This window comes from Olea europaea, chromosome 10, assembly GCF_002742605.1.
Source record: "Olea europaea var. sylvestris chromosome 10, O_europaea_v1, whole genome shotgun sequence".
Lineage (NCBI taxonomy): Eukaryota > Viridiplantae > Streptophyta > Magnoliopsida > Lamiales > Oleaceae > Olea > Olea europaea.
In genome coordinates, this window is record NC_036246.1 from 28,950,734 (window position 1) to 28,967,965 (window position 17,232).

Here is a 17,232-nt window from a genome sequence, read left to right on the forward strand (position 1 = left end):
ATAAATTAATTAATTGGATTTGTTATTTATATTTTCGAATTAATTAATTGGATTAATTAATTCACGGACCGGGTTTAATTAATTGGATTAATAAATTATTGGACCGGACCGGGCCGAGCCTATTTGGGTTTATATAAATATATAACTAGGGTTTGAGGTCCATTAAGGTATTCATTATTCTTGCTAGCACAAGAGAAAACCCTAGAGGCTGCAATCATATTCTCTGTGTGGATCACCGTTGGAGGCTGGACAATTGGACAGCTGTGGTGGCGAATCAAAGTTGTGGAACGAAAAGAAAAGCAAAAGGATTGCAGATCTGGAAAAGGTACAATCTTATCACAATTCCTAACCAAACACAATGAGATCTATTGGGTGGGAATCGAAATAATTTAATTTTCCGCTGTGCATGTATAAGTAGATTCCCTACAGTTTGGGCTCTATTAAAAATAGATTTTAAAGAAAAATATATTTTCAAATAATATTTTTTGAATAATATATTATTAAGAAATAAAGAAAAGTTTTAAGTTTACGTATAATATTATTTTATTGAACAATAAATGGTTTAAAATAAGAAAGAGAAAAATATATTTTTTTTTAAATGTAACCTAAAGAGAGACTTTAATATCCTCACTAAGCATCGCTTTTATGTACAGAAATTATCGAGAAATTCAAGGTCGGTTAGCAATAATATTTTAATGGCTTAATATCATTTGTGACAAAATCGTTCTTCACGCACAAAAAAGAGAAATATAGAAAAGATACAGAACACACACATGCACGGGATGGGTGATTTGTCTTTTTCAATATAAAACTCACATAGTACCCACCCTATGTGAGTTTTCTATTTTTCTTCTATGTAGGAACAGTTCTATGTAGGAACAGTCCTATACACATAGAATTGGTCTTTGTGACAAGCATGCTTTGTGAGATATTGTTTCAATCTTGAACCATGATAGTGTTCAACTCTTGGTATTATTTAGATTAAACAGGATACTATGTTTCTTTCAAGTTATAGTTTCTGTTAGAGCATAATATCATGCAAATGACGATATCATGGGTGGCCCCACATGAGGTCAAGATTGGACCCCACAACATTTTTTACCATTTTTTTTTTTCAAAAATTTGTAGTTTTACCCCGACCTTTTTTGTCTTTACCTCCTGATAACTCTCTTTTCCTGCCCCAAATTTAGAATACACTAATCGAATAAACCCCCCTATAATCTCCGATTTCAATCTTTATCCTTCAATTCAAATAAGTCTCTCTTTTCAATATCCAATCTCTGTTCTCTATTCTTCAATCAGGTATGAAATTTTACAACTTTAATTTTTATGTTTGATGTACTGATTTTTTATCTTTACAACTCACAAAATTAGGTATTTAGATTGTAGATAATAATTTCCTTCCATTGTGATTGGAATTAGGACCATCGGAGTGATGAAAAATGGAGAATCTGGCAAATGGGATGCCAAGATGATTCAATCACAAAGATCTTAGGAATTTTCATCTTTTCAATTAAGAATTCTTGAATCGAATTTCTGTTCAAGCATGCTATGAAATCATGCGAGAAGATATATTATAATGTCTTATATATAACTTGGTTTACACGTTTCATTCAAAACTCCCCCAGTGAGAAAAGCATATGTAAAATTTTTGTACGCTTTCAAGAAAAGTCTAAATTGACATCAAACTACAATTTTTTTTTATGCAAATTACCTTCCATTTGTTATGAGACTGAAAGAGGAGTTCATAAAATCTCTAGTTGGTGTCAATACATTTGTTATATTTTGTTTGATACGATGATCTCTACGCATTCTGCAAATAGCTCGTGACAATATGTATTTCTTGGACACATTAAGCCCCTATTTGGTTTATATATAAATCATATTTTTAATAGATTTTGATAAAAGTTGATTGATTGTGAATCCCATGAAATTTGTAATTAAAATTAATAGTTGACTTTGACTTAGATTTAAAAGTAGAATCCCAAGCTAAATATATTTTGTTGTGAAATCGATAAACATCGCTCTCAATACATGTACATAGGGAAAATGGAACCTAATGCAGTCTAATCGTGTGCACGTTGTAGTTTTGAGTAGGTTATTACAATTTCATGCCTAATTACATGGAAGTAAGGTTGAATTCTCAAATCGCCTACTATATTTCAAACTTTAATTTTAGGTGTAGAATAATGGAGACTGCACCTACATTGCCCGTATTCGCTTTAGCCCTCAAACCTAATGAATATTAGCTTCCTCTTGTAAATGCCTATTCGAATGATGGAACAAAAAACGAGCAACTCAACTCCAACAACCTTAAAGTGTAGCTATGCTGGCGGATCCAACACCTGGCGAGCCCCACGATCGCGGGTGCTGGATCCGCCGGGAGCCCTTTTTTCTTTGATTGAGAATAGATAAAGGTTTAGAACATATTATTGGTAATTCGTTCTCGTTTTAATCATTCCTTCTATTCATGTTGGTTAGCGCTTACTAGGAATGTCAACGAGCTGAGCTGAGTCAAGTCGACTCGCGAGTCAAAACTCAAGGCTTGAGCTCGGTTCGAGTAAAACGAAACGGCTTTTTTCGAGCCCGAGCCTGAGGCTTGACTCGAGCTTTCGGCTCGAGCCTTAGCAAGTCGAGCTCGACCGGCTCAATTTTTTCTCTCTCTCTCTCTCTCTCTTTATTTTTTTATTAATATTTTTAAATAATTACATTGGCACTGCTGCCTACTTTCGTGGTTTTATTTTTATTTTTTTTAATAAGGCCTGAGCCCAAGCCGGCGAACCACACGGGCTGGCTCGGACTAAGCCGGGAACATCAAAATGGGGCTCAACCCGAGCCTCGAGCCGAGTTGGCTCGGGCTTTTTTCGGGCTGAGCCACGGGCGCCCGAGCCGACGAGCCCAATTAACATCTCTAGCGCTTGCATGTTTATCTTGGAAGTCCCAGGTTTGAAACTTTTGTTAACCAATTTATTGTATATCATTTTTAGTTATATAATTTTTACCAAAAATCGTTGCAATAAGGAAAGCGCCAAAGGGGATTCGAACTTGTGAGTTCTTAGAAATATTGAAGATTTGACCGTTATGACATTTGTTGAGTTATGATACTAAATTTAACAAATATATGTTATATTTTAGCGGTTTTAATGCAATTATAAAATCTCGAATTTGTGCTCTTCCTTTGAATTATATAAAGCAACAATGTATTTTGGTGAGTACGATTTATTCTTCTAACAAAATTATATATGTTCAAATTCAACAAAATAATTATTTTATTTAAAGTTTAAACCTTGTTTGATTTTCATTTATTTCAAAATACATTTTTTTCTTTTTTTTTTTCAAACAAGCATTCTTTAATAAAATAATATTACACGTAAATTCGAAACTTTTCTTATTTTTAACTACATATTCTTCATCAAACCACTATTCCAAAATGCATTTTTTTGATAAAAAAGGATAACAAACGAGCTCTTAATATTTTATTGTGGTCCACGATCGACGGTTAATGGCCGCCCGTGCTGACTCAACATCTTGAATTCGCCACTAGCCGCCTACGCAACACACATTTTTGGCATCGAAACTATGGAAATAGGTGCAGGCATTGTCAAGAACTTGGAATCATTGTAACTTTTTCTTCCTTGACGTCGGTCTTGAAGGTTCATTCTCTCCATTTCCATGACTTTTCTTCTTGTATATTTCTTCTGTTGATAGCATCTTGTACAAGGCCCTTTCGGGTGCAACGATGAAGGTTAGGCTATCTCCAATGAAGACACAAAAACAGGCAATTGCACTAAAAAATGGTGCAAAACCAACACTATTCACTTTGCACCATTTTGCATCAAATGATCCAAAGTCAATTTTACCATTTATTTGCATTTTCCAAATAAATTAATTAAGAATATTTGTGTCATTGGTGCTATATATTTTTCAATATAATAAATTATTGTTATTATTTTTTACATTTAAAATTCAATTTAAATGTAAAAAATAATAATTAATGAATTAATTAAAACAAGAATACAAAAAAATTAGAAGAAAATGGTTAAACACTGTTCATTTAGTATAAATTTTGGTGTAATGATTGGATATGAATTTTACTTTGGTACAAAATGGTTCAAATTTTGGTGTAGGGCTGAAGATGATCTTAAGAATATATAATTCGTAATTCAAGATCATTTCTTGCGTTCATGAAACTAAAGGTTAAGGATATATAATTTGTAATCCGAGATCACTTATCATGTTAATAGAAGTATAGCGAGTAATCATTTGTCCAATTGTTTGACAGACAAAAGATTTGTAGAAGTCCGTGTCAAGTATGAGAATTTATCAAGATGATGTTGTATTCTCTACTCATTTTCGAGTTAAGTATATATTCCCCAGACGCAGATTATTATTTCGCTAGAAATCATCAAGCTAATTCAGTTTCGACCATTAGCTGCAAACACAGATTTTTTTTTTTTTCTTCTAGAAGATAATACTTTTAAGGCATAAATTGGGAAAGATACCAAGTGACAGATTCACGCCAGTACTGGACAATTGAGTAGCAAAAGAAGCAAAGTATGGCTACAAGTATTCTTTGGCACTCGGAATAAAAATGACAAGATCACTTAACCTCCCGAAGAAGAGCACTACATCCTCGTAGGCAAGAGAGTTGGGCGTTAAACCATAATTCCTTTTCAACCGAAAGGATCACTTTCTGTACAAACAACTGCATCCATTCCAATAAGACCTTTATCAACATGCACAGCGCATCCACATTAAGTTTAAACGAACGAGTAGCAGGATGACTCCAATAAGCGCAGCCAAACAAACTTATTAGGCATGCCATCTCATTATCAATTTCCAACTTCCACATCTATCAGAGCATATCGTTCAAAATTGCAAGGTAGAATCACATAAAACTTTCATCTACAACTGTAAATTTAGTCAACAACCCATCCAATTCTTGCATTACAGCCTGATAACGTTCTTGAGACTGTGCCCCTTCTTCAACAACTTCAATGCCATGTCTACACAAAAGATTATACCATTGAACAGGACCATCCACGTCAGTTACACTGAGTTCATTATCTATGTGGAAACTGCGCTTATAGTCTTTGTTCCACCGTCGCAGAATGTATTCTGAAGGGATTTCTTCTACACCATTATAATTCAAGACATTCAAGGCATGCCGGCATAAATAACCTTTCAAATTGAACAAACTACAAATGCAACGTATTTCCATTTGAGTTGTCTCATACAGAACCTCATAATGCCTAACCTCCTTCTCATTTCCCTCAACCTCGATCCTTTCTTTGACAACAAATGTCAGTATTGGTCCATTAGCATTCACTTGCCTTGTGTTAAAACAAGAATACATCCCCTCGACTTCAAATTGGAATTTATTAAATATTTCCTTTGTATAAACCTTGGAGAGCTGCAATTCAAAATTGCATTTTGTTTTTAACTCGAAGCATGAGTTTCTGGACTCAAAATCTCCCATTGCTTCTTTCAAGTGCTTTCTTTGAAGAGCTAGATCATACTTATCAAGAAATTCCTTAAAAGATGTGTGCTTATGTACATAACCATCAAAAAATGCACTCAACCCCTCTCGCTCGTTCATTGGAAGCATTCCCACAAAAGAAGTGTCCTTGAGGTAAACCGGCACCCACCTTTCTCGGTCTTGATATAGTGATTGAAGCCATTTATTATCCCTGAGGCCATGTTGACTAATCATCTCCCACCAGGAAGTTTCAAACTCAGCTATCCTCAAGGAATCATAAACTGCTTTATTCAGTTGCCTTTTGATTGTTTCATATCCTTTTAATCCACCCAACTTCTCAGGAACACGATGCATAATATAGGAGGAATTATAACAATGACGAGCTTGGGGGAAAACTTCAGAAACCGCTACATGTAAGGGTTTGGACTGCTCAGTAATAATAACTCGGGGATACTGCCCCAGCATACATGTAAGCCATGCCTTAAGCATCCAGATAAGATACTCGACTGACTCATGTCCAAGGAAGCCACATCCCAACAAGACAGATTGTCCATGCTGGTCTACACCCACAAATGAAAGCAGAGGTACTTCATACTTGTTTGACAAGCTCATTGTGTCGATTGCAACTGTGTCAGAGAAGTAATAATATGCAATCCTTGACCTAGCATCCGCCCAGAACACATTTCTCAAGTGCCCCTCATTATCAAGATCCATCAAATAAAAGAAGTTAGGATTTGTCAGCTTCATACGACAAAAGTAGTTATAGACTGCATGTGCATCCCCCTCTTTGAGTTCTAGATTCTTAGAGTGATCAACAGGTGTTTGACCATCAATCTCATCTGTCTTGAAATGTCCATTACGCGAAGCATCTATAACAGCTGTCTGGTATAACTTAATAGTATGTATTTCTTTGATAGGTTCGGACTGCTGTGCTTTCTTGGCAGCGAGAAACATCTTTTTATGCGACTTATAAAAACGTTTGATCTCTGGGTTCACTGGATGGTTGTGTTCAAGCTCAACTTCTACTATTCTCCACCTTTTAGCATCCACAAGTTTTATGATTGTCATTGCAGGACAACCTGTTCTTGTTTCTGGCCTCGGATTGTTTGCTTCGCTTTTTTTCTTGAAACCAGCACTGCTGCAGCTGAGTTTTGCTCTATACCTCTCCCTTCTTTTTGATCGGAACCATGAATTGCTCACTCTGATGCCAAATCCTTGATCCTTGGCATAGACATTGTAGAAGTCATAAGCTTCCTCAAAAGACTCGAACTCCAAACCGACTGTGGGAGGTAAGGGTTCTTTTTTAAACTGTGATTTGTGAACTTCGTTGTCATATTCCAGCTTGTCACAGTCTCCATCTTCGAAATCTTCACCCTCCCCAAAAATTGGCTCACTGTTGAGAGACACTGCTTCCATCTAAGACAAAACTAGACACTACAACGAATAAGGGAAAAAAAAGGTTAAAAGTAGAAAATCGGAAAAGAGAAGCAACCCTATTGGCATAAGAAACAAATACATAAGAGATTAAATAAACATTGAACAAATTCCTCATTTTCACTTTTTATTACATATAGTACATAAGCATGGCTAGGGCAGCTGGGCAGAGCCAAGATTTTGGAATTGTGGGGGCAAATGAAGTGATAATATATTATTACAATTTCAAGATATATAAAAAAAATATATATATCTATGCCAGGATGCTCAATTAAAAAGTAATGTGAAATAAAATAAAAATATCATATCATACAGCATTGTGTAATTTTTGCACAAGTTCCAAAAAAAAAAAAAATCTCTATCACAAGATGTAAAATTATTGCACTAATAATTAGGCGTACTGACATTTGGGGCTGCTCGCTTGAGTAATTGAGTTTTGTTCCTGTCTCATTTTTTTAAAAGAAATTTTCTCCATGTCTAAACCCAAAAACAAATTAATGGAGTTCAAGGAATAAAAAGCTAATACAAAACAATAGTTAAAAGTAGTAAACATTTTTCAGCTAATTATATGACAAAATAGACCCAACTTTTCTAATCAATTAATGGCACATTCAAAGAAAAAAATCTTAGAAAACTGTACTGTAAAAACGGGATCTAGTATTGAGAAACACAAAGGGGGTGGTGATTCCGCCCTCATAATTCTTCATGATCAAATACTATGACGGGTAGAATACAACTAGAAAATCAACAGCAATTAAAATATTCAAGAAATTAAACTTCAGGAAAAGGCAAATAAACAAAACACACAATAATTTTCGCGCACACACAATTATCGGTTCTCAGTTTTCATAATTTAGTTGAAGCCAATGCTACCAAATTATGAATGTCGCACACATAATTATCAGAATTAAGACACATAATTTAAACTCTAAAGACTTCAAAATGACATGCAAAAGAACTAGAGAAGAGAGATTAACTGAAATTTAGCAGCCTCAAGAAACGCTATAATCCACGTCTGCTCGTCGATCGGTTGCAAAAAAATCCAGATTTCAGATTGTTTTGCTGTGAAAATGGAATGTAAAAGGGAGAGTAATTGACTAATTGCCGTGGAAATGTGAGTGCAAGAGAGGGTGACGCATTAGAATTCGGAGGTTTTTGTCCCTGTTTAACCCCTAAATTTTATAGTTTGATATTTTATGTAGAATTTATTATAAACCTAACTATTACCAAAACAATTTTATCCAAATACCTTTCTAGTTAAAAAATATTAATCGGCACCCCTAAATTTCTTTTTTTTTTTGGAGAAGTTGAAGGAAAATCTAAGTGTGTGTTTGATTTGTCGTTTTGAAGTCACTTTTAATTTTCAATTTTTTAAAGCGAATATCTTAAGAATACGAAATTTAAAATCCATTCAATTATGAAGAAAATAAACTCACAAATTTTATTAATGAATGATAATCAAAATAACGAAATAACTCATTATTTATAAAGATTTACATAAAATGGTAGTTTAAAACAATTAAAATTGATGAAAACAAAGTTTAAACAAACTAAAATTAAATGACAGAAATAACGTCAAAACTTTAAAAATTCGTTTTCAAGTCTTAAACAAATTCGAATGGCTTAAATCCATCATACATCATGGCATAGCGATAAATATTATTCATCTCATCGTCCTCTTTTCAAAATAGTTCTATGGGCTCAATTCAAAATTCGAGGGCCTATTTGGGAGTGATTTTTTCACCCAAAAAATTGATTTTTTGACTGTTATTTCACTAATCTAGTCGTTATATTTGACTTCTTCTCTCACAGGTAGACCCTACTTTTCTTCTAACGGCCAAAAAATTAATTTTCAAAATCACTCCCAAACAGGCTCCGAATATTTTCTCTCAACTATTGCATTTTCCCCATTTTTATTCAATTCTATTTCCATTCATTCAACAATATGTTCTATATAAATAAATAAAAAAAAAAAAAAAAAAAAAAAAAAAAAAAAAAGCACTCAAAACGTGCTTAGCATATTATTTTAAAAAATGAGCTTTCAAAAACAAGAAAAATTTTACAACATAAAATTTAAAATAGCTTTTTTATATTTTGAGTGTTCTCATTGAAGACACTCAAAAAACTCAAACACAAATAAAATTATCTTAAAAACTTCTCAAATTAAAATAATTAATAAAATTACATAAAAAAACATATCCAAATACTAATAACCATCTCTCAATCTTTCTATCTCACACAATTTATTATTTACGGATGACTCCATATGATGGTTGAAGATTACAATAATTCTTTTTTCTTTTTTTTACCAACTTCAAAAATTATATTTTTTGATCCCGTATTATCATAAAATTGATATATTTTACTAAATAATCAAATTAATTGAAAAAAAAATAATGTATACTAAATAATCAAATTAATTAAACCAAATGCGTTTTATAGAATTTTAAAATAATCTCTCAAAATAAAAAATAGAAAATAAATTCAAAACTGAAAATGCAATTGCAAATCAAACACACCTTAATTGTCTTCATTTTCCAAATCAATAATGTTTAGGGTAAATATATTCATACCACAATTTTTAGTAACTAAACAAAATTTTAATTACATGAAAGTTTCGTAATCTTTACACATCACCATATTTAATCTCAAACTTTTTTGCCTCAAATTTTTATTCTCAAATTAACATAAATTATTCCTACTTACAATTTCTTTTCATAATTTTCATAGTGAAAAGACATATTTATCCATTATATTTTTGAATAAACAAAAAATAACAGTGTAAAAATATGATTAAATATTTGACCCTTAATTTAGAGCATGTTGATAATACATTTGGACAAAAACCACAATTAAAAACAAAATTCTTTTATGGATGAAATGTTGAAATAAGAATGTGATGATTTTTTTTTTTAAGGATATAAATTAGGGCCGCCCGGCCCGGGCCTATCTTGGGGTGTCAAGCCAAGCACGAGCCTAAAAATAAATAAATAAATAAAATAAAATAAAATAAAACAAAAAGATGTGGCTCGACTTGGCCGGGCAAGGCCCGAGCTGAAAACTCAGGTTGAGCCTCAATTTTTTGGCCGCGCTTTTGCTCGGTTCGACTCGGGCCAAAGAAAGCCCAACTTAATAAAGCTCAAGCCTAGCTCGAGCCTTGAGTTTCTGATATTCCTACCTACTTTAACCTTGCTCTCCCAGGGTCAGTGACAAAATATAGACAAACCCTTTACCGAACTCAATTCTTGAATCTTGAATTGAAGAACAGATCGCGTCTAGTTTCAGAAATGGAGGTTGGCAGGGAAAGAGTACTTGATCTCTCAAAGCAAGCTCTGGTTACATCGAAGTTTCAAGAGGAACACGGAGAAAAGGGGCATTGGGACCTACAAAATTTACATGAGAAACTAAACAAAGTATTTAAACACGTAAAGTTTCATCGTGTTCCTGCTCGAAACTAATCATCATCAATGATCACAAGCGAGGATGGCAAATGACCAATGTAAATAACTGAACATCAAACCCATCTATACTAATATTCACCCAGGTTTACATAATTTATACTTCAGCATCGGAAAAAAAAAAAAAGGACAAAAACGAATAGAAATGTTCATAATCAATCAATACGAGTGGTGTATCATTGAACTAAACTACGAAAAATACTGAAAACACAACATAAAATCATCTTTGATGCACAGCAAGAAACTATGTAAAGGAAGCAGGCAACCATGGCTAGTATGTTAGAATCTAGTGAACATATCTCCACTCAACTTTCTTCTTTCTCGTCCTCTCCACCAGACGCACTTCATGGTAACGGGTGCCAAAATTATATCTGAAATTTGAGTGGAAGCAATTGTAACTCACAGAAAATATGGTACTCCAGTCCTGGGTCCTCGCATCTGGTTGTTCTCCTCAGTCTCTGTGAAGAACTTCACCTCTCTCTCCTATTCAAGCAGAGGATCAATCAAAAACAATCAAGTCAGAAATCAAGGCCAGTACTATTATATTCATTCACTTGTTTCTTCGTATTGATTGCAACTATTTATGGCAGCATGGCGCTATCATATAGTACACAATACATATTATGGGAACTCAACATTTTTGTTAAACAAATGAAGCGAAGCCTATGCAATTAAAATGTAAATCTCAGATTCTGTAATATGCCTGCCGAGCTCATGTAAATCATAATTACCGAGTCTGTGGGACACAGCATTCAACAAAAATCAAAGTCGTTTAACAACTTTAACACAGACGAGCATCTGCAAGTTGACAGGACTTTGAGATAGATGAAATTTAGCACCCGTTTGCCCCCATTAATTTATATTATATTAAATTACATTACATTTTTCTCTCTCATATTTTCAACCACACAATCTTTCATAAAATAATATTATACGTAAATCAAAATTTTTTCCTTCCTTTTCAATCATTCATTTTTCAAAAAAATACTATTCCCCCCATTTTTAACTCTACAAAATGAGGGCCAAACAGGGCTTTAACCCTTTAACAGACACACTGCCCTTTGTTCCTCGACTATGACCAAGTTATATCATCATCAATTATGATAAAAATAACTTCCTCTATCAACTACGAGAACGGAAAACAGTAAGAAGCAAGGACACCATTGCTTATTATGAAAAAACATTAAACTATGACATGTGCAGGCATGTTCTTCACTCACTGCGGGAACTGGGAAGGTTTTCCTAATGCAGAACCTAATAAAGATAAAATCCCCTCGATGTCACACAAGAATCATAATCACAATTGTGCAGTTTATGGTTTATTTACGTTACTGAGTTAGACAGTGCATGCGCACATGGAGAGACTAAAGTAATTAACACATGGAAAATTAAGCAGTACTACCATTTTCTCATTGAAGCTTAATATCGAGGCAACATTTCCGCAACGGTAACAATAATTTGGAGCAGACCACACCTGCATATTCCAATGAGCAATGAGATAATCAAAGAATACACGGAAAAGATTGCACCAAGAAATGCCATGTTGTAGCTCATGTAGAAATGGCAACTCACAGTTACAAGTCCTTTATCTTGAAACATGTACTTCAGACCTTCTTGTACAAGTTGGTGGGCTCGGCAAACTAGATCAAGTTTGTTAATGTGATTGAACTGCAAAAAACCACTACAAGTTTTATCATTACCTATTATATGTTTGAACTGCACAACAATCTTCAGAAGTTTTGAGATGTCATAATTCATTATCAGGATTCTCTTGGAGATTCTTTTAGCTAGAGTGGGCTGTTCACCCACAAGCCAATGATTGTCTGCTGCACCATTGGCTACCAAGCTTTCTCATATATATCATGGACTTACCTCAGAAGTAACCCTGGACCCAAAAAGCCAGCCTGCTCCTCTAGGACTCACAGCCCATGTCTCAATATCTTCAGGATCACTCCACATTAGGTCACAGAAAGGCCCTTCATGGGGGATTTCACAGTTCCGTTCAATGACTCGAATCTGCAAAGGAAACAAGGACAAGAAATGAATATAATTTTATCTTATATGCACTGGACTCTGTTAACCAAACGGCAGTCTAAACCAAGCACGATAGATTAACATTTGTCACATCCAAACCTTAAAAGTTCATCACTATTAGTGAGAAAATTAAAAATATGTTGTTCCTGAAACAAACCAACTCCTCCATTGTAATTATACGCATAAAATTCCAAATAAGGCATGCATGCTACATGCTCAATTCTTCATCCTTTTAGGAAAAGCATGTTTTGGTTGAGCATAGGTGAGCAATTAGCTCTATCTCATTGAACTTAAATTGATTTTTTTTATCAACTTTTCTCATGGTTGTGCAAGATGAACAAATGACAATAATAAAACCTGATCAACAGTTCTAACGTCTGGGGATAGCCCACCGTGCACACAAAGTACCTGTTAGTCCACAGAGACAATACATTAATAATGCAAGTATAGAAAATGAGAAATAATAACAAGATTGAAACAACTGAAAATGGCTCTTTCATTTAAGCTTTCTTTTACTTTCTCTGCACCAATACTACAAAAATCCCGAGATATGGATTTATATCTATAATTGGTTTAGAAATTTAGAGAGGTGAGAATTTTTAACAGATATCCTCTCTAAATGATAGGCTAAGCCCTAATTTGATTTAGATAAAAATCATATTTTCAGTTGATTTTGATAAAAGTTGATGAAACGTGTAGTTGAAAAGTCGTGAGTCCCATAAAATGTGTGGTTAAAATTAATTGTTGACTATGACTTAGATAATGATCTCACTTTTTAGTTGAAACAAATAGGGGCTAAGAGAGTAATAAAGTTGGCATACCGTTCCATCTATAATTGCTGAAAGAGTTAGATAGTCAAAAACATCTGTGCAATACCGCCAGGCGTTTGCATTCCCATACTTCCTTTGACATTCATCGTAAAATCCATAGACCTGCGGAGGATGATTACATGAAAAAGGTCATCAACACTTAGCAGTAATGGAAAATGCTATTCTTGTACATTGCATGCTTGATACCAAGGGCATAAAATAATCTAAACACAATATGCAGCCATATATTTTTTGTCCAGATAGAACTTAAGGCTAGATAGTAATAATCAAGCCATAACCAAATATAGAGGACATTCTCTTCATCACCAATTGCCCATCGAAACCATAGTCGATATGATGCAGTGAATCAAGACTGTTCATTATTTAGAAAAAACAAATGCCAATTAATTTCATTATGAGAAAAGATCTTTCTTCGTTCATTTATTATTCAAATACAAGAGGAAATCAAGAATAAAATTAAGGAGAAACGAAAATCAAGAAAAGAGGAAATCAAATATAAAATTAAGGAGAAACGAAAATCCTCAGACTCCTCATGCCTAAAATCTTGAAAAGATGGTAAAAGATTTTCCCTCGCTCATAAGTCAGCTACTACTTGCTCCTTTCCTTCAAAAATTCTGCCTTTCATTTTTTTTTTTTTTTTCCCTACAAATGATTCAAAAATAGCTGAAACATTGACCCTCATGTGCACTTGCAGTTCCACTTTGAGCTTCTTTATTGATTCCATTTAACTATATTGGCTTTGAAAGCACAGTGAATCAAGTTTCAACAATGATTACCTGAGTCAATTGCCTGCTTTCATGATTTCCACGTAGGAGAGTAATGTTAGCTGGGTATCTGCAGCAAAAAATAAAAATAAAATATAAAATATACATCAGCCAAAGGAAAATATATCAACTATAAAGAAACTCAAATAGTATATTAGACCAAAAATATGATTTTTAGCTATTTTGCTAAAAAATTGAATGTTTTAACATACAAAGCTTGCAAAAATAATACTAATGACACATGTTATCCATAATATGTATTGCAGTTGCAATAATATTAGTTCATCAAAGTAAAGCTGAAAATTTTCTGCACCAATACCTAGTGAATTTAAGTTTATGGAGACAAAAATACAGAGAAGGAAATGACAGTGCTTAGATATGTATCCATACCAGGATCATATGAACTAGACCAACAAGAACATTCATTCAGATTGACCAATACCTGTCATTTTTATTATATAAATGCAATTAGACCAGAACATCCCAGCTTTGTATTAAGAACCAAATTCTTGTCAATATATGTTTTTGCCAAATTCTTTATGGCAATGGCATCAAGACATAGATGCAATGATTTTCATTCTAAACCTTTCTTCAACATGATCGCGAATTGAATTAGACACCAGATGGCTGAGACTATTTGCTGAAGAAATCTTATGAAATAATCGAAATACAAATAAATTAACAAAATTCAAATATAGAACATAATCAGGCATGCCATGCACCTCGCTTTGAGAAGCAAAAGAATGGTGAAAACTTCTAGGCTATTGTAACCTCGGTCAACAAAATCTCCCTGCCAAGATAGAAGAAGTTTCGTCATGGAACTAAAAGAGTCCAAAATATGGAACAAGGATAAAAAGGAAAGTTAAAACAGACGTAAATCAACATATTTATATAAGATTCACCATAAATATGTAATTTGTCTCAGGTACATGACCTCCGGTCTGGAAGAGTTTCATCAAATCATGAAACTGTCCATGGATGTCCCCACATACTGTAACGGGACTATTCACAGGCTGAACATTTGACTCCTCAATCAATATCTCCTTTACCTGAATAAGAAAGAGCTAAATTAAAATTAGGGGAGCATAAGGATAACATAGCACCTACTAGTAAACAAAAAAGATAATGCTGCCAGAATGTGGAGTAGCCTCTAGAATTATAAGTAAGAATATCATATTAAGTACAGAATGAAATAAGTAGATCATGAAGCGGACAAGCAGGCAAAGAAGTCCCTTCTTATCTTCATTGCAAGCAAAGAGATGACTAATTGTTGAAATTAGTTGATTACTTCTTTCCTCAAAACACCCCACAGAAAAAGAATAACACCAAATTCACACATACAAATTATTTTTAGATGGCATGAAATTAGTCTAGACCAAACCGGGATGCCACAAATCTGGTTTTAAACACTTGTAGGCAGAGATTTGTTTCTTAGCAATCTATACCGGAAAGTTTATACTAAAAGAAAGAATGGTTTGGAAGCATATAACAGTTTGTTTATTCTACAGTTTCTGTATTCTTGAAACCTCACTGCAATTAAGATTTATTTTGTCCTCAGCCACTATAATTCAGACCAGTAATAAAGAATGTGCTGTTTCAATACCATTAGTTACATAATCAAACTAATGATTGGGTATTAAATTTCGATAATAAGTAGAAATAAACATAATACAAAGTGTCTATAATTACATATGATCCTTAAAGAGTTAACAGAAGTGCAGCTTTACAAATCCTCCCAAAAAATTCAAACTTAGAAGAACTCTCTCGTAAAACCCACGAAACTAAGAAAGCGGCTGTAATACATACAATCTAACTGCCAAAAAATGAATTCAATGCCATCAATTCTTGAATGCATTTACACACAGAGAGTAAGAAACAGAAAAAAAAAATGCAAAAACGAAGCAACAATAAGAATAAGAAGAATGACATACGTATTCGCAGAGAAGCTGAAGCTCATCTTCAGACAAGTGCTGACCTTCTTTCACCTTCACTATCCACTGGTCCAAATCCATTTCCCTTAATTCTTCTGATTTTCTTCTACAATTGAATGGATATACCTCTATTACTCTGTCAATTACTAGTGTGTAAAAATATGATTACAGATCGAAAGGAGAGGGATTCGATCGGAGATGCAAGGCGGAGAAAAGAAAAAATAACAGTCTCGTGAAGATTCACACAAATTTCGAAACCCTCCTCTTCCCCGATTTCTTTCCCTTTTCTTTTTAATATAAAAATAATATTAATTATTTATTGGAGGTTGAACTTTCTCTCTCCAGAAATGGCACAAGTTGCCGGAATAGACTCGTTTGCCCATTTGATTTTCATTTGATTTTTTATTTTTTTATGATGCAGAAAAAAAAAATTAAAAAAATGAATTGAAGTTCATATCTCAAATTTGTAGAAATTTTTTGTCATAATTTTTTAATATAAAATTACAAATTATGTGAGGGAAATTTTTATTTGTAGTAATCAAATAAATTTTGTTATATTAAAATCTAATAAATGTAAATAAAATGTGATTAAAAAGTTGTAAGTCATATAACATCTTAACAGATGAGACCATTAGGTGACAAGAATAATTCTATCTGTACACCCAAAAGTGTATCGAATTATTTATCCCTTCTCACTTGCACACGGGATCCGCGTGAATTAAAAATTTCAAAATGTGGTCCCCACCCTCTTATTATGAGCAATCGATGAGGGATTAGATAAAAAAAAAATTCGATACACTAATCATATGCATAACTTGTGCTCCCTTGTCTATGCCTTCATGCATTTATTGATTTAAGGACAATCAAACCCCCCATAAAATGAATTAATTCCACTGCTTTTGTATTTGTTAAAATGGTTGGATAAATATACCATTTCGGCCTGCTCTCCTTGAGTGTTACTAAATTATTTATTCTCTTTTTTGCACAAATTTCGAACTATTCAAACAATTCTTATTAAACTAAACAAAGTTAACGAGAATGTCTAATATCTCTAGGCTCTAAGAATGTCTAGTCTCTCTAGGCTCTCTCTCCCCCTTTTGGCATGAAGTTTGACTTGTATAGGCATTCACGTCAAACTACACAAAGTTAATGAGAACTTACAGTCTAATTATCCCCTCTCTTCATGCTTGCAAGAATTTTGGATCATCTAGGTATTTTCGTCAAAAAAATTTGTTACATAGGATCATTCAATCATACATAATGTTTATAAATCCATTTCATTAAAATGTCATATATGCAATC

The 17,232-nt window shown here is 33.5% G+C and overlaps 2 protein-coding genes across 3 annotated transcripts; both read right to left on the minus strand.

The window, feature by feature from the left end:
* Positions 1-4,489: 4,489 nt before the first annotated feature.
* LOC111401750 (protein FAR1-RELATED SEQUENCE 6-like) lies at positions 4,490-8,101 on the minus strand. Of its 2 annotated transcripts, XM_023029634.1 has the most exons (3): positions 7,891-8,101; positions 7,319-7,390; positions 4,490-6,913 (listed from the first exon to the last, which is right to left on the minus strand). In XM_023029634.1, the coding sequence occupies exon 3, from the start codon at positions 6,893-6,895 to the stop codon at positions 4,889-4,891; it is 2,007 nt and encodes a 668-aa protein (XP_022885402.1). In that variant the 5' UTR covers positions 6,896-6,913; positions 7,319-7,390; positions 7,891-8,101; the 3' UTR covers positions 4,490-4,888. The 2 variants fall into 2 exon arrangements, with proteins under 2 accessions (XP_022885402.1, XP_022885401.1); XM_023029633.1 differs by lacking the exon at positions 7,319-7,390 and having other exon boundaries at positions 7,891-8,100.
* A 2,312-nt stretch (positions 8,102-10,413) lies between these two features.
* On the minus strand, positions 10,414-16,235 carry LOC111401751 (phytochrome-associated serine/threonine-protein phosphatase). Its single transcript, XM_023029635.1, has 10 exons — positions 15,931-16,235; positions 14,902-15,048; positions 14,722-14,789; positions 14,012-14,069; positions 13,227-13,337; positions 12,763-12,813; positions 12,244-12,387; positions 11,944-12,039; positions 11,774-11,845; positions 10,414-10,854 (listed from the first exon to the last, which is right to left on the minus strand). Exons 1-10 carry the CDS (start codon positions 16,009-16,011, stop codon positions 10,771-10,773), a joined length of 912 nt encoding a protein of 303 aa, XP_022885403.1. The 5' UTR covers positions 16,012-16,235; the 3' UTR covers positions 10,414-10,770.
* Between the last annotated feature and the right edge of the window lie 997 nt (positions 16,236-17,232).